At 46.4% G+C, this 25,014-nt stretch overlaps 1 protein-coding gene across 4 annotated transcripts in view; it reads left to right on the forward strand.

Annotated features, from left to right (window-relative positions):
- Positions 1–25,014, forward strand: part of LOC309381128 (vomeronasal type-2 receptor 26-like) — a 65,296-nt gene that overhangs the window by 35,579 nt on the left and 4,703 nt on the right. For 3 of the 4 annotated variants that reach the window (XM_081931662.1, XM_081931663.1, XM_081931661.1), the window contains 3 exons: positions 338–565; positions 2,580–2,706; positions 6,272–7,277. In XM_081931662.1, coding sequence (XP_081787788.1) covers positions 338–565; positions 2,580–2,706; positions 6,272–7,173 — 1,257 coding nt within the window. In that variant the 3' untranslated portion in view covers positions 7,174–7,277. Of the gene's footprint in view, positions 1–337; positions 566–2,579; positions 2,707–6,271; positions 12,605–13,737; positions 13,865–14,859; positions 15,126–22,350; positions 22,643–22,714; positions 23,531–25,014 lie in introns of those variants that run through there. The other variant, XM_081931660.1, reaches the window with a different exon arrangement.

Here is a 25,014-nt window from a genome sequence, read left to right on the forward strand (position 1 = left end):
GGCAGTCTAGTGAATTGTTTGTAAGTCATAATCTGCCACCCATGTGGAGGCAGTGAAAGGAAAAGAACAATCAAATGATCCCACATCATGTACAATTCAAGAGTAGGACATGACAGTCCGATGGATGAAGCCCCCACCTGTGCCAGGTGTGGGGAACGCCCAGCTCTCCATGTGTTGCTGAATTGCAACACAATCAATTGTGGCTTATAGAAGTTGTCGTTCAGCAACATCTGAGGGCCCAGAGGTTTCTGCACCTCTGACACCTGCTGTTTAAAATACTCCTGATATGTGCCTTTGTGAAATGGTTGTCCTTTTTTCTTGTTATCCTTCAATCCAGGTCCATCGTTTTCTACGGAGCATCGTTTTCAACAACACTGCTGGAGATCGTGTGCACTTCAATGAAAATGCAGAATTAGTTGTAGGTTTTGATGTTACAAACTGGAGGATTTACCCCAATGGTTCAGTGATTAGAGCCAAAGTTGGAAAACTGAACCCTCAGGCTCCTTTCGGCAAAGAGTTAACCATTCATGATAATCAGATTGCGTGGCATAAAAGCTTTAATCAGGTGAGACATAGCTGTGTGAGAGACCAGATATTGCCATGAAAATCAACCTTGGGTCCCAAAGGTTGTTGGACTACAACTCCCATCATCACCAGGCAGGTTAGCCAATAATCAAGGAGGATGGGAGGTGTAATAAAATGCACCAGTATCTGGGAGCTGAAGCCTGAAGGACAAGTTTTGAGATCAGCTTCAAAAATTTTGAAAATTCCTTATTGTGTTCCAGATTTAATTTTGGTAAAATCCCACATAATCTCTTTTTTTAATTGCTTGATTTCTGGTGTGGGGTATCCAGAGAGAATGTCCATTTGCTGGATATTTCCATATTCTGGGCATGATGCTAGTAATCCATTTTCCATATTCACTCATGGCCATGCTGAAGTCTATCTCCTTATTAATAAAGCCAATTAAACCAGGAGCTCAGAATCTTTGTCAGTCCTTTGCCCACATTCTCTTAGGGGACACCATCCAGGGATCATATGCCAGTGGGGGGTGGGGAAGAGGGAAATGACTGTGCCCAAAGAGGGTGAAGCAGCAGGCATGACTCTGGCCTGTGTTGAATAGGCTACATTCCAGCGATTCCAAACACAGAGGCTTCTGGATACATCCCAGTAGTTCTCTCTGTTCTCCACAGAGGCAAGCAAGGTGGATGATCGCTGTTCAGGGCCACATTCTAGCCAAGCAGAAGAGCTTGAGGAGGCGCAGAGCAGGGCTGGTGGGGGGAACATGGAAAGCATGACTTGGGATGAAACCTGAGGCATGAAGAGAAGCACCTACACAGCCACATGCCCCCCCCCCATCCTGGCATTTTCTCCCCAGGAATGATTATTATTATTGGTTACATTTCTATCCTGCCCTTCCTTGGTAATACCAAAGTAACAAGCAAAAACAATAGCCCCCTGGCCCAACCCAACCCAAAGTGAGTAAGATACAGCGGAAGTACCACCTTAATCCGCCCATCTTTCATTCTCATTAGGTGTCAATAAAATGACTTTTCTAAGCTTTGGCCTTATCAGTTCAGATGAATTTGTTCTGTTTAAACCCTCTCTGGACAGAAGCAACATGGTTCAATTGAGGAATATTTCCCTATTACCAAAAATATTTTTATTATTGTACAAAACCCAAAAACCTACCCCTTTCCTCAGTTTCCCCTAGTATAGATGCAAAACGTGGACTGACTGCTTTGGCAGGCAGAATTCCTCCTCTGCACCATCTCCATCAGATCAAGGGGCCTCTGGGTGGCAAAGCATCTGAGCCCCACAGAGCCACCAAGGGATTCTGTTCAGGGATGCTGAGGGGTGGTGAGAAAGGCTATATCTGTCCAAAGCCCAGATGATGTGAGGGCCCATGACTTCCTGGTTGTCTCTCATGGTTCTGGGCTCACAGCTGCCAGGCTCCATGAGCATCTGCTATCTATAGGCCATTGGCTCCTTAACCTGCTATGAAGACAAGGGCAGGAATACTGGAGAATAATGTGATGGAGAGAGGATGGCAGTCCTTCACATCTCACTCTGGGGTGGCATTTGTTCAGTGCACAGGTAGCAGCTGAGCTACGACATTGGAAAGAGCAGAGAATATGATTCGCCTCCATAAACCTTTCTGCAATGCTTTATTCAGATCAGCCCAGGCTTCCTTCTGAAGCCAGCTAGGATTCCACATCCTTGGGACTCAGCATGCCGCTATCTTTCATTCTTAGGGCAGGCCAGCCCTCTTCAGGCGCTCGCTCCTGACACAAGTGGAGTGATCTGACGGGGGAGCTGTTGACGGTCACCTCTCCATCAGGACCATCCCTGTCTCCCTCCGGGTGTTGAGCTCTGAATGCAGGGTCCTAAAACTGTTCTGAAAATGGATTATTGTAGAGGACACTCCCTGCTACAGATATCCAGCCCTCAACATGTGGAGGAAAGCTGGAACAGCTGACTGCTGCATGCTCACTTTCCTCAGCACATAATCCTAATCATGCGACATTCGAATGACGGATAATATGCTCTTGCTAATCTTCTTTCATCTTTCGGTGCAGATGCTGCCAGTTTCTGTGTGCAATGACAACTGCTATCCTGGCTACAGCAGGAAAAAGAAGGAGGGAGAGAAGTTCTGCTGCTATGATTGTGTTCCATGTCCAGAAGGGACCATCTCTAACCAGAAGGGTAGGAGCAATACTTTTTTCCTAGAAAAATAGGTGACGGTACTAAACATGAAGTTGTTGCAATATGTGCCACACTTTTTAACAATAGCCGAAAGAGGTGCCGACACTGCGTACCCTTCAGTACTCCCTGGGGGGGGGGGAAGTACTGGGTTGGAGGCAATATGTACAGAGAAATAATGATGTGTATATAATATGACTTGTTTGCTATTTCCTCCTTTGAAAAGAGTGTATTCCTTTAAATATATTTTGCAATACATATTTTAAAGAGCATCAAACAATAGTTTCAAAAAGAGAGCACTGTGACCTTATGTCAGTTACTGTCTCTCAGTCTAAACACCTTAAATGGGTCCTGAGGATCAAATGAGGGAAATAATATATGCAGAATAAAATGGAACACTATATATATATATATATTACTTTAAAAAAATAAAACAATGGTATCTTTAGAAGCACACACATCAGCAATGTCATTTGTCAAATGACTGAGCATTTCCAAAAGGCCAACAGACTTCCAAAGCGAAGGAGTCCTCAAGGCACAAACAGATTTGTGTGGCTAGAGGAGCCTATTTCTACTCTTGGTATTTCCAGATCTAGTTGGTTGTGCTTGGTTCCCAATGAGAACAATGGGAATCACTTTAATTCATCTGTAGATTTTCACATTCGTTTCAACTCCACCTATCTTTATTGCACAATTTGCCTTGTCTTCTTTCTTTAATGAAATTCAAGAAAATGGACATGGGGCTGTCATGTGGTCCATGCCTTAGGAATAAAATGTACCAGAAATGCAAAGAACACTGTCAGAGCTGCCTCCAGGTCCCAGCTCACAGAGGACCAACGCCAGCCGGTGGTAATGTACAAAAGTCTTTATTGAAGTTCAGTTTCCATTTACAAGCCGCAGCGTGCAGCTCTACGTCTTAGAACCTAGACCGGCGAAGCTCCGTCTGAGTCTCCACCCCCTGTACACCAGTTTAAGACTCTAGCCTTACTCCACCTCTTCCATTGCTCTTTCCTCCTCTGGGTCCTTCTGCCCCCCGGGGTCTCCTCCTTTCTGGACTCTTCTGACGCTGACCCCCCTGACTCCTGTCCCTCCTTTCGGCGTGCTTTAGGACCTGGTTCCCTATCCGGGCTACCTGCTTTGCCGCTCGCCTGTACATTTGAACTTGGCGCGCGCGCCCAACCGCCAACCTTCCTCTTGACCGTTTCCGCGCTCTCCGATGGAGGCGTGGTCAATCCTGACTCATCTCCTCTCGCTGGTGGTGAGCAGCCTGATCCTGATACCTGGGACTCCTCCCCCCCACTGCGCTCTGGTGGGGAAGCTGGTCCTGATTTCCAACTGCTGCTCTCTGAGCTCCTGCTGGCCCCTTCCTTCTGGGGTGTCCCCCTTGGCACCCCCCTGCCCTGGCCATGGGCGCCCCCTTCTGCGAATCTTCCGATTCGCTGGAGAGACTCAGGGAATTCCTCGGGTCACTGTCCTCGCCTACGCTCCCCTCGGATTCCTCCCCCTCGCTCTCCATTGCCTCCCTCTCCTGTGCCTCTGCTCCTGAGTCCCTGACAAACACATTTAACAAATTATACTTGGCAATCGAAAATAATTTGTGAGTGTTTACCCCAATAAATCATAGGAAAATCCTGGAAGAGAGTTTATGATGCTAGTTCCCACCTTCCATGGCCATGGGTCTGGGGTGTGCAGGTCTTCTTTGAAGTCCATTAAATATTTCTACCATTTCCTTCAGTCTCCCTGGTTGCTTTCAATTCCTTGTTTTGTCACAACAGCTTCTCCTGCCTTTAATTGAAGTTTGAATACTAAGGGCTTGAAAATGTTGAAAATGTTAACAGGCTTTATGCTAAAAACAAGTTCTTCCTTTTACCTTAAGAAATGTATTTCGGCTCTGGTTTCTTTGGAAGTAAAAATATTTGAGTCAAAATGAACAGCTGTCAGGTGAATGATAGGGTATCTCAAATAAAGCTCAGCTGAGGGTATAATAGGTATTCAGGAAGCATGGGTGTGTGGGAAGGGTTGTAGAATAAAGGAAAGTACATCTAAAACCCTCAGCAACCAGAAAAATAAATAAGTGCAACAAAAGCTCTGCACAACACCTACAGAAATTTCACCAAACTTTTCTTTCCCCTTTGGAATACAGTTTAATTTATGGAAACTTCCAGCAACAGGAACAGCCACAACAAAATAATAATAATAATAATAATAATAATAATAATAATAATAATAATAATAGTAGTAGTAGTATTGGAATAGGACAACAGCCTAGTGTATTCATGCTTTTCAATGAGACCAGAATTTACTATCTCACGGAAAGACCATCTAGTAGACCAGTTCAGCGTCATCCAAACTTTCTCACTGAAATCATGAGTGTCCTATGTGGTTCAGCTGGTCAAAGAAGGCTGCTCCTCTTCCCACAGGCAGGCCTTGTCTACTCCCCGTGAACAGCGGAGGGCATGGCAAAGCCGCCCGCATCACTGGGAGTCCCGGCTGCGTCATACACCCCGGCCGACCAATCCAGTCGACCGGGGAGCATGGCTTACCCTATTTGAACCGCCATGCAGCCGAGGGACTCCCTCTCCTTACCTCCTCCTTCGTTGGACCTCCTGCTCTCCCGCCCTATTTTCATGCGTTTGCCATTTGGCCCTGCTATGGACCACGGTTGGTCGCCTGTTGAGGGAGTCAGGCAGGAATTTTTCCACTTGGCAAATTGGCACCTGCCATGTGGTTTTTGCCTGCCTCGTAGCAATTGTCACAACTTTGTACTGTTTGGCAGTTAGGCATTGGTAAAACCTGCCCCTCCCATTTAAGGGTATTCTGTTAAAGGGATCCGGGGGTGTGGATCTTATCCGAAGCCCAGGTAGATGCTAGGGCCTTGCCTCGACCCCAACGGGAACCCTGGGGGAGCTCATAGCTGATCTACAGCAACAGGGCTCCCCCTACTGGTGGTTGACCCTTACAAGACTTCCTGCATGGCGGGCAGGAGTCAGATATAGTCAGTTCAGTTCCAATGCCTACCAATACTGCTCACATCTGTAACCCATCAACCCAAAATATTGGTGTCCGTGTGTTTTATTATACAAGAAATGGGGGAGGGCTTGGGGCCGTGACATGCAACTGCATGGACACAAAAAGCACTTTCATTTCTTTTTAAAATAAGATTTTATCAAAGCTTTTTCACAATACAATAATACAAAAGAAGCCGCTCTACCTAAAAACGGAGAGCTAGAATGCTGAGTCCTCCCTCCAAAGCTGCTCTTGACTCTGGTCTCACTCACTAGAAGTGGGGGCCCTTCTAGCTCTCACCTGGGAGCTTTCGTTTTCCCAGTCCCTTATCCTGGGAGGTTTTCCCTTCCCTGCCTCTCACTCAGGATCCTCCCACCATCCATCTGCCCCCCCATGTGTTCACAATCCCCCAACAACAGCCCAGAGCAAAGGAAACCGAAAGGAAAGGAAAGGGGGAAAGGAGATGAAGGAGAGGAATTTCACTGGCTGCTGTAACTGATTCTTTCAGGAGATGTACATAGGTCATCATCTTGACATTTTTAATTGTTCCTCCACCCTCCAGATATGGATGCCTGTGTCAAGTGCGCAGAAGAAAACTACCCAAACCAGGACCAAACAGGGTGTATTCCAAGGGGGCTGAGCTACCTCTCCTACCGAGAAAAGTTAGGGCTCAGCTTAGCTGTCTCTGCTCTGGCTTTCTCCCTGATCACCACCTTCGTGCTGGTGACTTTTGTGAAGCACAAGGACACTCCCATCGTCAAAGCCAACAACCGCAGCCTCACCTACCTCCTCCTCATCTCCCTCCTTCTCTGCTTCCTCTGCTCCTTGCTCTTCATTGGTCAGCCTGGAAAAGGGACCTGCCTCTTCCGACAAATGACTTTCAGCATCGTCTTCTCGGTGGCCCTTTCCAGTATTCTGGCCAAAACCATCACCGTGGTTCTAGCATTCATGGCAACCAAGCCAGGATCCAGAATGAGGAGATGGGTGGGGAAGGGGCTGGCCAATTGCGTGGTCTTTTCCTGCTCTTTCCTTCAAGCGGGCATTTGCACCCTTTGGCTAAGTGCTTCCCCTCCATTCCCAGATACAGACATGCACTCACTGAAGAGTGAGATCATCCTGGAATGCAATGAGGGTTCAGCTGCCATGTTTTATTGTGCTTTGGGCTATATGGGTTTTCTGGCCGTTGTGAGTTTCCTTGTGGCTTTCCTGGCCAGAAAGTTACCTGACAGTTTTAATGAGGCCAAATTTATCACGTTTAGCATGTTGGTTTTCTGCAGTGTTTGGCTGACCTTTGTTCCAACCTACCTGAGCACCAAAGGGAAATACATGGTAGCCGTGGAGGTCTTCTCCATCTTGTCCTCCAGTGCTGGGTTACTGGGTTGCATCTTTTTCCCTAAATGCTACATCATTGTGCTGAGGTCTGACCTGAACAACAAGGAAAGCCTAATAAGGGGAAGAAAATAGTGTGTGTGTGTGTGTCCATATCTTAGAGCTTGAGGAGTCCTGGGATATCATTCACTCAGACCTCTGATCTTGATCTTTGAATAAATTTGTGTCTCATCAGTTTCCTCTGTGTTGTTTTCTTATTCTTGACCAGCTCCAGACTAGAGAACTCTATTTTCTGGACCATGATCATGATCTGGGTGTGGATGCAGGGCAGGGCAAATCAGGTTTGGGTTAGTTTGGACCCTATAGAGTCTGATCCAGATTTATAAATCAGGGCCAGAAACTGTGCATAGCTCTGCCAAGAACTTAGATTGATCAAAAAATATTTGCGGGGTCCAGGCCCCCTCAGGTCAATGGGCATTGCCATTCAAATGCTGTGAGTGCGCCACTTCTTGTGACCAATTATGTGGGGTGGGGCTTACCTGCCCCCCATATTTTATTCAAGTTGGCACCTTTGGAATTTAGAGTGTGATGCAGGCAACAAATTTAGTAGTAACTGCAACCTCTCTCTAGGACAAAAGTGGCCTTCAACTTCCTCATCAAGTGCCACTGAGTACATATATCTCAAAGAAGAAAATTGTTGTAGGGTTCAAAAAGGAAAAGAAAAGAAAAACTCTAGCCATTCATTATGCAACTTCAAATGACATCAGCATACAAGGGAAATTATAATAACACCTATCCATGCCAAAATGGCTAGTTTATATATTCTTGTGCATTTTGCAAACAAATGTCATAAACCATCAGAATTGGAAAAACAATATCCCTTATGGGCTCCATGGGAGGCACTGATGACACCCTGGGTGTCAGCAGCCACCACTTGGTTGCCCATTGCTTTAAGCCCAGACTTTTGACAGTGTGTGTGTACAACTCACCTGGGAACTTTATGGAGAAGGCTGGGTAAAGATGATGATGATGTTGGTGTATGCCAAGTGTGTGTGAGCCATGTGTGATAATTTATCTCTAGTCAGGGAGAAAGCAGCCTTCCTAGCTAAGTCAACCAACTGCATTTCATTCAAGGAAGAAAAAATAGTTGTAGAGTTCAGGTAGAAAAACCCCTACTACTTCAATCGCTCATGATGCAATTTCAAGAAACATCAACACTCAGGGGAAATTATCATCACACCTCTCATTGTCAAAATTACTGGTTTCCATCCTCGTACACAATGTGTGTCATTGGCAAGACCATCAGTCAGAATCTGAACAAGAAAGAAAGATATAAAAGCCTTGTGTTGTTGCCCAGTGGATCTGGACACAGGTAGGGCTCTGTCATTCACCTGCATCATCATTTTCCCTGTGCAGGTTAGGGTCTGCTTCCCACCAGATGATTCTGCTGTGATTTTAACCCCCAAAATATACGCTGTTCTTCATCAATTTTTACATACCTGGCACTCAGCAGGTTTTTTGGGGGGAGGGGGAATGAAGGGAGAAATAGAACACCCTCTTCAGGAACACTGATGATCACAGAGCCATTACTAAATACAAAGACCAGGCTATAGTTCATGCAGTCCCTAAAATGCCAGGCTCTGGTGTAAATCAGTGTAGCACCACCATTTGGCACCATTCAAGGGAGTTTGTAGCAAAACAGATAAGAAGATTGAGGCAAAACATGACAATGTATGTTGGGAGGGAAAGTGTTTTCCACAGGATTGTGTTGGTTATGGTGTTTCTGCTGTTACTGCTTTGACATACGGTGTGCAAGACACATTCTATTGACTGCAGCATCTTTGATGATCCTCTTCCTATTCCTCATAATTTTTACCAGCTGGGCGACCTGGTCATTGGGGGAATTGTTTCTCAGGTCTTTTTCCTCTACAGTAACCTCTCTTTCACAGAACAGCCTACACAGATAATGATTGATGAACATTAGGCATTGTCAGGGGCTCAGGAGCAGAGGCACAGGGGAGAGAGGGAATGGAGAGCGAAGGGGAAGAATCTGAGGGAAGCGTAGGGGAGTATGACAGTGACCCGAGAGATTCCATGAGCTTCTCCAGCGAATCAGAAGATTCCCAGAGGGGGGCGCCGATGGCCAGGGCAAGGGGAGTCCCAGGGGGGACACACCAGAAACAAGAGGCCAGCGGGGACTCCCAGAGCAGCAGTTGGAGATCAGGACCAGCTTCCCCACCAGAGCGTAGTGGGGGGGAAGAGTCCCAGGTAGCGGGGCCAGCGTATTCCCCGCCAGGGAGAGAAGATGAGTCAGGGCTGGCCACGCCTCCATCGCAGAGTGAGGGAACGGAGGGGAAGTCAGGTTCAGCTAGCCTCCCCGAAGGGGGGGGCAGTGACGGGAGCAGTGTAACGGTCAGGAGGAAGGTTGCCGGCTGGGCGCGCGCGCCAAGTTCGAATGTGCAGGTGCGCGGCACAGCAGGAAACCCGGATTGGGAACCCGCCGGAGGGAGGGGGAAGACTCAGGGGAATCAGCGTCAGAAGAGTGTAGAAGGGGCGACCGCGGACAGGCGGACCCAGAGGAGAAAAGAGCAAAGGAAGAGGTGGAGCAAGGCTAGAGTCTTAAACTGGTGTCTGGGGGGAGGAGATTCAGACGGAGCTTCAGCGGTCTAGAGTTTGAGACATAGGGCTGCGCGCCGCGGCTTTGAAATCGAAACTGAACTTCAATAAAGACCTTTGTAAATAGTAACGAACTGGCGTTGGTCCTTTGTGAGCTGGGACCTCGGGCAGCTCTGACAGTAAGCTCCGTCTCAATAAAAAAATGAACCCTCGCAGCGTGAGTTGGCGCAGCGAGGGGCAAAACTTGGTGTTTTGCGAGCTCACAAAGATCGGCAAGATGACTACAGAGGAGAGGATGAAAGAGCTGCAAGAAGCAGTCGGGGAGCTTTACGCAGAAGTAGCAGCATCCAAAAAGAGGGAGGAAGAAGCAGTAGCGCTCTGCCAGGATCTGCAAGCCAGGTGGGAACGTTGGGGCAAGGAAGGGCAGCCAGGACCCAAGTCGGAGGGAGTTGGCCTCGGGAAGGGGGGGGCAGCATCGTAGCCCACTTCGACGGGAACCTGCAGCAGTATCCTAACTTCAGAGCAGACATAGTTTTCGCACTCAATTTGCTTCGGAAAGACTTTAGAGACGAGGAGGAGAAAGTAGGCTTCATAAGAACTCATCTGCACGGGGAAGCTAAAGTGTGGCTGCGCAATTTATGGCGCGAAAATGATCCCGCCCTCCAAGATTCAGACGCCTTTATCAAAGCTATGGACGATTGTTTTAAATCAACAGTAGATGTGGATGTGGCCAGGAGGGAAATGCATGGGCTGAAGCAGGGGAAAGCCACTGTGAGACAATATCACTCCCGCTTTTTTGCGTTAGTAAATGTGCTGGGCTGGGAGAAGGACTCCGCTGCCGTCAGGGATCTGTTCTGGGAGGGGCTGAATGGAGCTGTGAAAGATGAGCTGGCGAGGGGGGAGAGGCCCAAAAGCATCACAGAAGTCGTCCAGAAAGCGCTGCAGATAGGGGTGCGCCTGGAAGAACGCCCCTGGAGCAGGGATGAGGGACGTATGGCACGCGCAACAGCCAGAACAACTCCTTTCCTGCCCAGAGAGACAGCGCGCGCGCAGTCCACGCCTCCACTGGGAGGGGGAGAAGAGCCGATGGAGATAGGTGGTGCCAGGGCTCAGACAGCGACCAGAGCCCAAACACCAGGAGCAGTCAAGGCGAAGGCTCCTAGAGGGAGCAGGAAGTGCTACATCTGCGACAGTGCACAGCACATGGCCAAAGAGTGTCCCCAGAGGCTCCTGAGGCACACTGCAGCCTCAGCAACAGTAAGGGGAGCAGTTCAGCAGGGGGAACAGCTGCAGGGAAACGACGAAGCCTGGTTGGAAGCAGAGGCACTGGGGCCCAGCCAGGTGAGTCAGTGAAGCAGCCCCCAGCGATTTTGCAGCCCACAGACCCCCTCCCGCCCAAACCAGTGGTGCAACTCACCGCATCGCTCCAGTTGCCCAATGGACTCACCCTTGAAGTCCCAATTACCATTGACTGTGGTAGTAATGCAGACTTTGTAGGAGTGGACTTCATCAAGCAACATCGCATAGCGCTCCTACCAGCCACGATGCCCCTGAACGTCGTCACGGTCGATGGCAGAGAGCTACTGGGAGGACAGGTGGTTCAGCAAACACCGCCAATGGTAATGCAAATTGGAAATCACCGCAAAGTCATCAGCTTCAACGTCACCCACCTGTCGGACACGCCCATCCGCAAAGGGGCCCTCTACGTGCCGGGAGACGACCTCTGCGCAAGAGTACTGCAGCAGCTACACGACGCGCCCAGCGCCGGGCACTTCGGCAAGGACAATACGGCGGACTTAGTAGCCAGAGACTTTTGGTGGCCCAAGATGAGGGGAGAAGTCGCGGATTACGTCACTAGGTGTGACACGTGCCAAAGGGCCAAACCAGTACACAGGCCGCCAGCGGGACTGCTGGAACCGCTACAGACGCCGCTCGAACCGTGGGAGAGAGTGGCCCTGGACTTTGTCACAGATCTGCCCAGCTCGCGAGGCAAAACAGCGGTACTCGTGGTCGTAGACCTGTTCACCAAGATGGCGCACTTCATTCCGTGCACGAAGGTGGCCCTTTCTATTATTTGCTGTTACCCATATATCTAAATATTTAACCTTTCTTTCAATTTTTAAACCAGATATATCTTGTAATTTGTTTTTACTCTCCTTCATATTTTAACCAAAAATTTGGTTTTATCTTTATTAAGATTTATTATATTTATCTTAAGGCCTGCTACCTCACCAAATTTTGTTATCTCTGGTAATACTTTGGGGATTGACTCTATTGGTTCATCTACAGATATCACCAGGTCTTCTGCAAATGCTTTTAATTTATATTGTCTCTGTTCCACTCTTACACCTTTAATATCTTGATTACAGCTTATTATTTGTGCTAATACTTCTAAAACTATTATAAACAACAAAGGTTGTTGTTCTTGTTTGTTTGTTTGTTGTTTATAATAGGTAATTACAACTCAAAACTTTTTTTTTAAGCCAGGCTAAATTTTGTTCCAAAGTCACTCTAGTTTTGCAGAATACAATTCCATTTAAAATAAACAAATGTGTGGGGCTTTCTTTTATGTTCCTTTTTCGACTAAAGGAATCAAAATGATATCAAGGCATATCAAGTCACTATGTTTTTAAAATAAAAAATGAGTATGAGAGGCATTTGTGAACCTCACTTAAATCATTGCAATACCTTGATCCCCTTGTTCATATTTTCGTTTAATCTAGGTGCATCAGTTTCTAAAGAGTATGGTAATCAATAATAGTGCTGGAGACACGGTGCGCTTTGATGAAAATGGTATCAAGTTACTGGATTTGATGTTACAAACTGGCTGATGTTCCCCAATGGCTCTGTGGTTCGAGTCAAAGTTGGAGGACTGGAACCTCAGGCTCCTCTGGGCAAAGAATTAACCATTCATGATGACCTGATTGTTTGGCATCCAAGATTTAATCAGGTGTGACACAGCTACAAATACTTGTGTATATAAAAGGGGGGAAAACCCATTTTTAAAAATCAGTTTATCATTTGACATGCTGTTCAGCTTCTGAATGATTCTAGTTAGCATTATATATATAGCAGCTCCTTCCCTTTTATGTAAAAGAATATAAATTGTTTGGCAGCCAAACTTTAATCAGGTGAGCCATAGCTGCAAACACTTCCATATATGAAATGTAAAGGGCCGCTTGCTGTTCTCTGAGCTGGGGACGAACCTCTGGCCTCGAGCGACTCTTGGGGGATGATTCTCTCTCCTCCTCCAGCCTCACGGGTTGCTGGGGGCTTAGCGCATTGGAATGGACTTATCATGGGCAAACATCTTGTAAGGTATTTCCAAATTCTGGACATGATGACAATAATGCATTTTTAATGGTCAGTCTCACCAAACCAATGAAACGAATTTGTGGAAGCTGATACAGATCTGATCCTTGCTTACTCTTCATTTAACTCTGCCCCTCTTGGGGCCGCCTGGTTCCTGTTGCTCCATTGGTGAAGCCAGCTCAGTTCTAAGTGAATGAGAGAGACTCAAGAAGTGCTGTTGTCAACCTCCCATTTTTTTTAAAAAATGTGGTTAGGTTTCAAGAGGGCATAACTCTAACCATTGATTTTGAATGTTGTTACAGTTTTCCAATCATATTTGGAAAAAAGAAAGTTGGTTTCATCAGAGAAAAATTAGCCACCGCCTCCATTTGTTTTCCCCTCCCAAAGCCCTTCTGGATGAATAATATATGACATTAAAAACCAAGAGAAAATTAGGTAAACTTCATGCACGGGATTAAAAATAATTCAGTATCAAGCATAAAATACCAGAGAATCAACTGAAAAAAAATGTGATACATGATATGTAAAATAATATATTCCTTCTGAAGCAAGCTAGTCTATCTAATGTCTACTGAATGCAGTTTCAGCCCTGGTGAGGCTGATCCTCAAGCCCACCGAGTGGCAGTGCAGGCAGCCAAGAAGGCATCCTTGCTCCCAGGAGGTGGAGGTGGAGTGGACAGAGCCGAGCCCTTGGCTTCTTCTTTAGTCTCCCTTTCATGTGATACAGAAAAAGGCATCTCTCTAATTCCTAATCTCCCTGTTTCTGCACAGGTGCTGCCTGTTTCTCTGTGCAATGACTACTGCTATCCTGGCTACAGCAGGAAAAAGAAGGAGGGAGAGAAATTCTGCTTCTAGGATTGTGTTCAGTGTCCAGAAGGGACGATCTCCAACCAGAAGGGTAGGAAGCTATATGTACATAGATATTAATAATTTTTGATAATGTAGCATAGTAATTATTTATTTGAAGAATATATCTGTCAGGGGCTCAGGAGCAAAGGCACAGGGGAGAGAGGAAATGGAGAGCGAAGGGGAAGAATCTGAGGGAAGCGTAGGAGAAGATGACAGTGAACTGAGAGATTCCATGAGCTTCTCCAGTGAATCAGAAGATTCCCAGAGGGGGCGCCTATGGCCAGGGCAAGGGGGATCCCAGGGGGGACGCACCAGAAACAAGAGGCCAACGGGGACTCCCAAAGCAGCAGCTGGAGATGACCAACTTCCCCACCAGAGCGTAGTGGGGGGGAAGAGGCCCATGCATCAGGGCCAGCGTCTCCTCCAGCAGGGAGAGAAGAGGACCACGCTGACCACGCTACATTCGGAGCTGACCACGCTACATTCGGAGAGTGAGGGAGCGGAGGGGAAGTCAGACCCAGCTAGCCGCCCCGAAGGGGGAAGCAGTGACAGGAGCAGTGTAACGGTCAGGAGGAAGGTTGCCGGCTGGGCGCGCGCGCCAAGTTCAAATGTACAGGCGCGTGGGACAGCAGGAAACCAGGATGGGGAACCAGGTCCTAAAGCCCGCCGGAGGCAGGGGGAGGAGTCAGGCGACTCAGCGTCAGAAGAGTCCAGAAAGGGGAATGCCTCAGCGGGCAGGAGGACCCAGAGGAGGAGAGAGCAGAGGAAGAGGTGGAGCAGGGCTAGAATCTTAAACTGGTGTCAGGGGGGAGGAGATTCAGACGGGACTTCGACGGTCTAGGGTTTAAGACGTAGAGCTGCGCGCCGCGGCTTTGGAATGGAAGCTGAACTTCAATAAAGACTTTTGTACATAACGACGACCTGGCGTTGGTCCTTTGTGAGCTGGGACCTCGGGCAGCTCTGACACATGAAAAGATGCATTCTTCGAGGCTCTGACAATATCTTACACTGAATTGCTGTCCATTGTGCCTTACCATCACCCAGAGAAACATTTAGCTATTACAAACCATGAACTCAAAACATGAACACGTGAACACAGAAAGATTCATTCTCATTACTGGGAATGCTTTTCTTGAAGTAGTTAAAAGAATTTCAGGAAGGCAGAAAGTGAATCTGGCTCTTCTAATGTACTGCTCAGGTAATAATTGGTAAATGTCTAGAAATAACCAGCTTTTTATTCCTCCCCTCAGATATGGAAGCTTGTATCAATTGTCCAGAAGACCAGTATCCCAGCAAGGACCACAGTCAATGTATTCCCTAAATTCTAAGCTACCTCTCTTACAAAGAAAATTTAGGGATTATCTTGGTTATCTTGGCCATTTCTTTCTCTTTCATCACAATTTTAGTGCTGGGAAGTTTTGTGAAACACAGGAACACGCCCATCGTCAAGGCCAACAACCGGACCCTCACTTACATTCTGCTCATCTCCCTTCTTCTTTGCTTCCTCTGTGGTTTGCTCTTCATTGGGCAGCCAGGAAAAGGGATCTGCCTTCTACGCCAAATGGTCTTTAGCATTGTCTTATCTGTGGCTCTTTCCTGCGTATTGGCAAAAACCATCACCGTGGTTCTGGCATTCATGGCAACCAAGCCAGGATCTGGGATGAGGAAATGGGTGGGGGAAAGACTGACCATTTCAATTGTCCTCTCCTCCACCTTCATTCAAGCTGCCATTTGTACTCTGTGGTTAAGTACTTTCCCTCCATTCCCAGATAGGGACATGCAATCCTTGAATGGGAAGATCATATTGGAATGCAATGAGGGTTCATCTACCTAATGTTTTACTGTGTCTTGGGCTATATGGGTTCCCTGGCCATAATCAGCTTCATTGTGGCTTTTCTGGCCAGGAAATTACCTGATAGTTTCAATGAGGCCAAATTTATTACTTTCAGCATGTTGGTGTTTTGTAGTGTTTGGTTGTCCTTTGTTCCTAAATGAGCACCAAAGGGAAATACTTGGTGGCTGTGGAGATTTTCTCCATCTTATGCTCTAGCGCCGGCTTACTGGGTTGCATCTTTTCCCCCAGATGTTACATACTTTTGTTGAGGCCTGATCTGAACAACAGAGAGCAAATAATGGCCGAGAAAATGTAAGTTCATCTCCATGTTATACTCACTTAGAAAATTCACTGGAAGTCCATATCATGATATTTTAAAATATTAGTGCTTTAATAAAAAGAAGTCCTTGCTCAAATGTATCCTTCTTGTGGCAAGACCACCTGGAAGGATTATACCCTTATGATTTCTATGTAATCACCTATCCATATATAACCATATATCTTAATGATGATTTTTATATATCCATGTATACAAAGGATGTTTGACTCATAAAGGCTTCAGCAAAGCTAAATGCTTAGATCTTAAAATCCAAAGTTGACCTCTGTCCTATTTCTCCCTCATTGCCTTGCTACTGTGCTTGAAGGAAACAACAAATCTGATTTGTTAGCATTTTCCTCCCCTCCAGACAAGTTTCTCAGCGGCTGAGTTAGAGAACAGGAAAGAATAGCCAACCATAATGTTCTAGTCGGTAGCAGATGGTGTGTGGGAGGGTTATCCACTTTCAATGGTCAAATAGGTTTCTTTTCCTCTTTATTACTGTAAATTAGGGGGAAGGGCAGGTTGACGCACCATCTGAGGAAAAGCAGAAGCAAGCGGCATCTCTACATGGTCAGGGGAAAAGCTTGTGCGCGCGCTCATTGGTTTGATTTTTTTTGTTGCCATATACGATTATGTCATGTTTAGGCTATTTGTACTCAGGTATAAAACCCTACTGCACAAGGGTTTCTGGGCCCAGGCTCTGGAAACAATTCCACTGGGTCTTTATTGCTCAGCAATAAACATAAACATTCTTTTTCTCCACTGCTGCGTCTGTCAATTCTTGGACACAACTTGAGTGGGCCACAGGTATTCTATCTACCCCTTGCAGCATACTGAGTATAGTTGTACTAGACACACATTAGGTCAGTGCCCTATTTTGAATTGACTTACATATGCCAACATGCAGGCAATTCCAACAAGAAATAAAAGTGGGACTCATCTAAAGAAACCAGTGGGGTTGCATAAGGAACTTACAGAAGAGCTGAGAGTTAAAGAAGGGCATGCATAAGAAATGGAAGAAAGGGGGAATCGCAAAGGAGGAGTATACATGAGTAGTCAATGGTTGCAGAGTGCAGGTCAGGCTGGCTAAAGCTCAGGCTTACAAGAGAGGTGAAAAATAATTTTTTTAATGTTTTTTTGTCCATGTCCGAAGTAAGACGAAGAACAAGCAAGTGGTAGGTCCTCTGCGAGAAGTGACAGAGAAATGCTATTGGGTGACAAACACCTACTTTGCCTTTGCCCAAAAGGAAAGTGATGCCCTACCTGGTGATGACACAATAAGTGTTGCAAGGAGGGAGCTGCAACCCAAGATAGGAAAACAGGTGGTAAGGGAACACCTAGATACTTTAAATGAATTCAAATCTCCAGGGCCTGATGAGCTGCATCCAAGGGTACTAAAGGAGTTTGTGGGTGTAACCTCAGAGCCTCTGGCTATAATCTTTGGGAATTCTTGGAGAACAGACTGGAAGTGGGCAAGTGTTCCCATCTTCAAAAAAAAAAAAAAGGAGGGGGAGAGAAGACTCAGCAACTACCAACCAGTGAACTTAACATCAATACCAGGAAAGGTCCTAGAACAGATAATTCAACAGTTGGTCTGTGAGCACTTAGAAAAGGATGCTATGATTACTAAGACCCAGTAGGGGTTTCTCAAAAACAGGTCATGCCAGAAGAGTCTCATTTCTTTCTCTATCTTTTCATGGAGTTAAAAGCTTGGTGGATCAGGGGAATGCTGTGGACATAGTTGTCAGAGCTGCCCAAGGTCCCAGCTCACAGAGGACCAACGCCAGTTCTTGTTATATACAAAAGTCTTTATTAAGGTTCAGTTTCGATTCCAAAGCCGCGGCGCGCAGCTCTACGTCTCTACCCTAGACCGCTGAAGCTCCGTCTGAATCTCCTCCCCCCAGACACCAGTTCAAGACCCTAGCCTTGCTCCACCTCCTCCTTTGCTCCTTTCTCCTCTGGGTCCTTCTGCCCACTGGCTCCCAGTCTGCGCTCCTGGCTGTTCCACGCGCCTGTGCATTTGAACTTGGCGCACGCGCCTAGCCGGCAACTTTCCTCCTGACCGTTACGCTGCTTCTGTCACTGCTTCCCCCTTCGGGGGGTTAGCTGGCTCTGACTTCCCCTCTGTTCCCTCACTCAGCGATAGGGGCGTGGTCAGTCCTGACTCATCTTCTCTTTCCCCTGAAGGGGAAACCGGCCCTGACACGTGGGACCCTTCCCCCCCACTACGCTCCGGTGGGGAAGCTGGTCCCGATCTCCAGCTGCTGCTTTGGGAGTCACCGCTGGTCCCTTGCTTCTGGTGCGTCCCCCCCGGGACCCCCCTTGCTCTGGCTATAGGCGCCCCCTTCTGGGAATCTTCCGAATCACTGGACAGACTCATGGAATGTCTTGCCCCACTGTCATCCTCACCTACACTGCCTTCGGATTGTTCCCCTTCGCTCTCCACTTCCTCCTTCCCCTGTGCCTCTGCTCCTGAACCCCTGACAATAGTGTATATTGATTTCAGTAAGGCTTTTGACAAAGTCCCCATTGATAGTCTTGCAAGGAAGCTGGTAAAATGTGGGTTGAATGTGGTAACTTTTAGGTGGATTCATAGCTGGTTGACTGCCCAAACCCAAAGAGTACTCACTAATGGTTCCTTGTCATCCTGGAAAAAGACAAGAAGTGTTCTCCAGAACACACTGAAGGGGAAGGGACAGCCGCAGAACAATATTCCCCCCTGCAACCTACCCCAGAGGGTTGGCCTCTGTTGAAGAAGCCTTTCAGATAGTGGTGGAAATAAACTTTAAGTTGCTTTGAAGCCACCATGTCACTGCTTTCCTTTAGAGGGATATAGAACACAAGGCTGGGATGTATAGGAGAATAATGAATTTGCAGTCCTTAGCTTGGTTCCTACCCTGTAAGGAACAGACTGCAAATGGAGTGAAAGTAGAAGCCTAGAAAGGAAGAAAGCGGGCATATTTCAAGGGATACAGCCTATAAATTCTCCCAAAACACCTCCCTCCATGGAAGCAAAAAGAAGATCCTTTCATCCAAAAGAGGATAAAACCATCCCCAGAAGCCCCCAGTAAGTTCTCCATGAAAAGAGTCTGGGATGACCCAAACCCCCAAATTCTAACAGTCTAAGCTGCATAGCTGCACAGTCACATTGTGCTCCATAAAGGAAAGGGTGGTCCCTCCCTTGACACCCCCCCCCCGGCTAAAAATGGCAGAAATTTGTTCCTTCTTCAACACAGAAATGTAGGAGTCACCCGAAGAAGGGGCCAAGATTTCATAATATCTATAGGAAACCACTGGAAGACCTCAGCAGCGGGTTGGGGCTGAGTGTTCATCAATATGCAGATGATACTCAGCTCTACTTCTTGTTTAAATTGGAACCAGTAATGGCAGTGAAGGTCCTGTGTGAATGTCTGGAAGCGGTTGGAGGGTGGGGGATGGTTAATGGATTGAAACTGAATCCCAACAAGACAGAAGTACTGTTTCTGGGAGACAGGGGATGAGCAGGTGGGGGAAACTGTGCCCCTAAAAGACTAGGCACACAGTGTGGGGGTCACTTTGGATTCACAGCTGTCCATGGAGGTGCAGGTCAACTCTGCGTCCAGGGTGACTGTCTACCAACTCCATCTGGTATGCCAGCTGAAACCCTACCTTTCTGGCCACTGCCTCGTCAGAGTATTACATGTTCTGGTTTTCTCACATTTGGGCTAAAAGATCTACAATGACTCCCAGTACATTTCCCAGGACAATTCAAAGTGTTGGCGTTGATATTTAAAGTCCCTCACAGCTTCGGCCCTGTGTACCTGAAGGAGTGTCCCCACCCCTTGGTCAGCCCAGACACTGAGGCCCAGCTCTGAGAGCCTTCTGGTGCTTCCCTCCCAGTCAGATTACCGGGAACCAGGCAGAAAGTTTGTGGAACTATATAATTTTTCATCTGAAGGCAGCCGTATCCTGGGAAGCTTTTAATGTTTGAACACAGTCATAGTATTGTAAAGCTGGATGGGACACCAAGGGGCATCTAGTCTTACTCCCTACAATGCAGGAAACCTTCCCACAACCATCCCTGGGTAGGGTTGAAGTAACAAATTTCTGGTTAACAGCCAGATGCACTGACCCATTTCATGTTGTTGTTGTTGTTGTTGTTGTTGTTGTTGTTGTTGTTGTTGTTCCCCTGTATTTTTGCTGGAAGCCACCCAGCGTGGTTGGGTAGGGTATAAGAAACACACATGATGATGATGATTCTGTATTATTTTTGGTATTGACATTTCTATCCCCTGAAAGGTGTCCATGGCACCAAAACATAATGCAATTATGAAATAAAACAGTGAGAATATAGGAAGAGCCTGGCTGTTGGATTAGACCAATGACTCATCATTAACCCACATCCTGGTCTCACAGGACCAACCAAATGCCTCAGCTGAAAGCCCTGGCTGGACCAAAGCGCAGCAGCATTTCCCCCTGTGGAGGCAGAGCATGGGCCTCATGGCTAGCAGCATGTTAAAGATTTAAGCCCTCCCAGTCTCTTGAAAAAGCCTGATCAGCCCCACTGGGACCCTCCTGCCCTAACTGTCTGATTTGCTGCTATGAGGTACAGGCTGCTAGACTAGTTGGGTCTTTGGTCTGATCCTGCTGCAGGGCTCTCATTAGGTCTGTGTGAGAAAAGTTCAGGCCAAACTCCCCCCCCCCCATAACACACACACACACACACACACACACACACACACACACACATTGAGGTATGCCAAATATATGAGAAACATGTTTTTCTCCAGCTCTGCACCTGCCTCTTCAGCCATTCAAAACTCCAGAAAGTTATCGTGGTGAAACTTCTTCCACTTGTAATTATCAAAATCATAGTGATTTCTTCTTTTAAAAGCTCCAGAGATATTTCTGGAGATTGCATAAGCATCAGAAACAACAACAACATGATATTAATGACACCGTGACAGTGAAAGAAAACGTTGCTGAAGAGGATATTTCCTGTGGCGGAGACAGGCTGAGCCATGATTTAGTGCAAGCGAAAGGCTGGGGAAAGAGGAATATATGTGTAAGATGCAGAGCCAGAATGAAATCCCCGCTGCTTCTGTTGCTTCTTCTGCTGCTAATGATGCACCATGTAGTCTGCAGGAACTGGAGGGCAAAATGCCCCTTGAATCTGGTCAGGGATCCAACTGATGCTTGCAGCTATTACCGGGCTGGTGACTTTCTCATTAGTGGCATTGTATCTTCAAAACATTTTGTTAATCAAGATGCATATGTCTTTTCCAAGACACCCTTCACCAGCAATGAGAAGTATGTCATCCTTGTACAGAGGGATGTCACGCTTACCAGTACTTCTGCCGTGGTTCCTATTTATCAAGGAAATAGCCCTTATTTCAGAGTTGGGGGGGCTGGGGGCCCTACTGATGTCACTGGACTAGAACCCCCATCATCCCTGACCATTGGCCCTACTGGCTGGGCTTCATGGGATTTGGAAGCTGGGAAAAGAGTCTCCTCCAAACCTCTCCTATTTCCTTGTTCCCTGGGTCTTCCCTAGTAAAATACTCTACTCATGCTGCTGTGTTGCGTTTTGAAGGCGGTAAAACAATAATGTAAATGAATCTGGTCTGGAATCAAAAGAATGCACTGAATTATCCCACCTGCCAGGTGGCACAAAACTCAGACAGTCACCAAGCTTCAATGATTTTATTTATTATTATTCTATTTGGACAATTTATAAACTATTTAATCAGAGTTGTCTTTTAGGAATGTAACGGTTTAAAACATTTTAAAACCCTCTGTGTGACATTTCATGCTGAAAAGCAGGAAAAAAATGCTTTGAATTAAACAAATGAAATAATGCAGGTAATATGACTTAATTGTTAGTGGAGTCAGATCTCTAAAATGTGAACAAGAAATATTCATTTTTTTCCCACACACACATTTTCAACACCACAGGCTTCATCTGTAATTAAAGAGGCGTTTTCTGCTTCCTCTGTAGGACACAAATTGTTCCTAACCAACTGTTTTCTAACATTGTGGTCATTTTTGGCAAAACCCTCCTCCTCCTTGACCCCCATTTTTCCTTCTGAAGAACAACTGAGGAATTTACACAGCTCCTCCGGGAAGCAGCCAAGACCACTGAAGCAAAAGCAACCTTTGCGGCTTCACAGTATTTCACAAACTTCATTTTTTAATCAGTTTTATTACATGGAGACTCTTTGCGTCTGTTCTCCTGTAATGGAGCATGAATTGCCCAATCTTTATTGTATAATGGACAGGAAAAAATATTGGATATAAATGCAATAAGATAATTAAATAAATACTAATCTCTGTTGGTCAGATAATGTTTGTTTTCATTCAGCTGTGAATTGTAGCTTTATACTTCTTTATTCCTTTATTGTAGAGAGTCACCTTGGTTCTACTGGCGCATATCGTCCTTCTTGTTCACCATCCAGGAGATCAACCAGAATCTCAGGCTCTTACCCAACATCACTCTGGGCTACAGCCTCTATGAGAACTACGCAGACCCAAGGATGACTTCAGATGCCATGCTAGAGCTGCTTGCAGGCAGGGGAAGCAATATTCCCAATTATCACTGTGGCGATCCAAATGACCTGCTAGTTGTTCTTGAAAGGGGAAATTCTGCCATCTCAAAAGAGATTTCCGCCATGTCAAGCATCTACAAAATCCCACAGGTATGAAGGGGTAGGGCATGGAAGGCCAGAGAATTTGAAATGCATACAGTAATCTTTTTATTTCCTCACTAGATCAGTTATGGCTTCACTGCCCAGGGTCTTGAAGATAAAACTCAGTTCCCTTTTGTCTACCGGATGCTCCCAAAAGAGAAAACTCAGCACCAAGGAATTGTTGAGTTGCTCCTGCATTTTGGATGGACATGGATTGGCCTCTTGGCTCCGGACAATAACAGTGGAGAAATGTTTGTGAGTGCCTTGAGACCTCTGCTGATCAGCAGAGGGATTTGCATTGCCTTATCAAAAATAATAAAAGAAAATGATCTAGCACTTAGGATCAGCCCAGGTGAACCTTTTTTCATCTGGAGACAAGTCAGTGTATTTGTTTGCTATGTAACTGACACAGTGGGAATCTTCAAAATTGTGTCGATACACAGAATGTATGAAAAGGAAATAGGGGCGAAAGTCTGGATCACAACATCTTTTCAGGAAATCAGTGTTAGCTTGTCTATTCCCCCTATGTACTTCCAGTACATTCATGGGTCTCTCTCCTTCGTAATGAAGACCAGAATAAAGAGCACAAAACGTGATTACTATGCAGTACTTTCCAATCTTCTTCAGCATTTTCTGGGGAAAATGTTTCATTGTTCATATTCAAAGCATGCGTTGTCTGTGAAAGGCCAGACAAGATGCAGAGAGGAGGAGGACCTGGAGGCTCTGCCGCAAGAGGAGCTGGAGAGAGCCCTGTCTCAAGACTGCTACAGCACTTACATCACTGCTCAGGCTGTGGCTCAGGCTGTGGTCAAGGCTGCATTTTCATCTAGATCAAAGCGGCTGCTGATGGTGGGGGAAGGAAAGAAGGGGGAACATCAAAGGCTACAACCATGGCAGGTATTTTCTTCCCCGTTTTGCAAATTGCAATCCACCGTCCTAACTACAATACAATTTAGAGGTCAGGCAAAAAACAACACCCCTCTTTTGGGATTCCAGTGCATATAAAAACATGTACATATCATACCCTCCAACCTTTCTCCGATGAAAATAGGGCCGTCCCATTCCATAATAATAATTTTACTATTTATATCCCACACCTCTTACTGGGTTGCCCCAACCACTCTGGGCAGCTTCACATATAAAAACAGAATAAAACATTAAACATTAAAAAACAAAAACACTTTCCTATACAGGATTGTCTTCAGATGGCTCAGGGGTTGGATAACTCCATACCCTCCTAACATTTCACCCACAAAAATAGGGACAGCCTAAGGAAAAGTGGGACATTCGGGGATCAAATCAGAAACCGGGATGGCTTCTCTAAATCAGGGATGTCCCTGAGAAAATAGGGACACTTGGAGAGTCTCTATTCCATGGTTTTATATACTAATTTTGTGTCAAGGCTCGGATCAGTAAGTCAGCAATAAAACATCAAATCACCAGAATCCAGTAAACTTAACTCTTTCTTCAAAGTGAAACAGAAGCAGCTCTGCCCTCATTGGCCCAGTAACACTTCTGTGAAGGTCTGGCCGGACTGAGGCAGTTGCAAGAACTGAAGGTCCCCACTTTCCCTGTGCCCACCCCATGCTACTCCTGCCCAAGTCACTAACCAGACAAAAGGAAGGTAATGTAGACACTGAGAGAAATAAAAAGAGTTGCTCTGGCCACAGGGCTCAGCAGGGGAGGCTATCAGGGTAAACTGAGTCTGATGCCACAAAAGAAATCTGTGCTTTGGAATTCTAGGGGTTGTGGAAGTGGGAGAAAGGGGAGAAGTTTCTGCAAAGGCCAGTGGCGGGTTCAGGAGGGCTCTCTCTGCAATGCAAGGCCACTGTGTGGGGCTCTTTGCCAGTGAGATGACCATGCTGTAAGATCTGGACTCCCTCCATCTCAAGTTAAAGCTATGGCAGTCTCTACTTCTCTTGGTTCTCAAAGGAACCCTGACCCTGGGGGAGCACCTGGAAACGCCTTGGAATCTCACTACTGCTCTGCAGGGACTGAGAGTAGTGCATGCCTTGTGGCACCCTTCTAGTTGTTGCTGTTGTTGCTGCTGCTGCTGTTATTGTTGTTGTTAACTGTCCTTTGTCCAAAGATCACAGGGCAGATCATAGCATAAAAATATCAAATGAGAAAAAACCCTGTAACAATAAACTAAGAAAAGTGAACCAATAACCCTCCTTTCACAAACTCATTTAAAAGGCCATGGATTGTTTAATCCACCAACAGTCTGGATGCTTTTGTCAGCACTTAAAAATATGTCATGAAGGCAAGCCTCCCTTCCACAGAAAAGTGCCGCTCTCATGTTGCCACCCTCTGAACCTCTTGCGAAGGAAGCACAACACAGATGACAATGGCAGGGTCTGTGCAGGCCTTCTCTGCAGTTA

Source organism: Podarcis melisellensis (genome assembly GCF_964234715.1).
Source record: "Podarcis melisellensis genome assembly, chromosome: 12".
NCBI lineage: Eukaryota > Metazoa > Chordata > Lepidosauria > Squamata > Lacertidae > Podarcis > Podarcis melisellensis.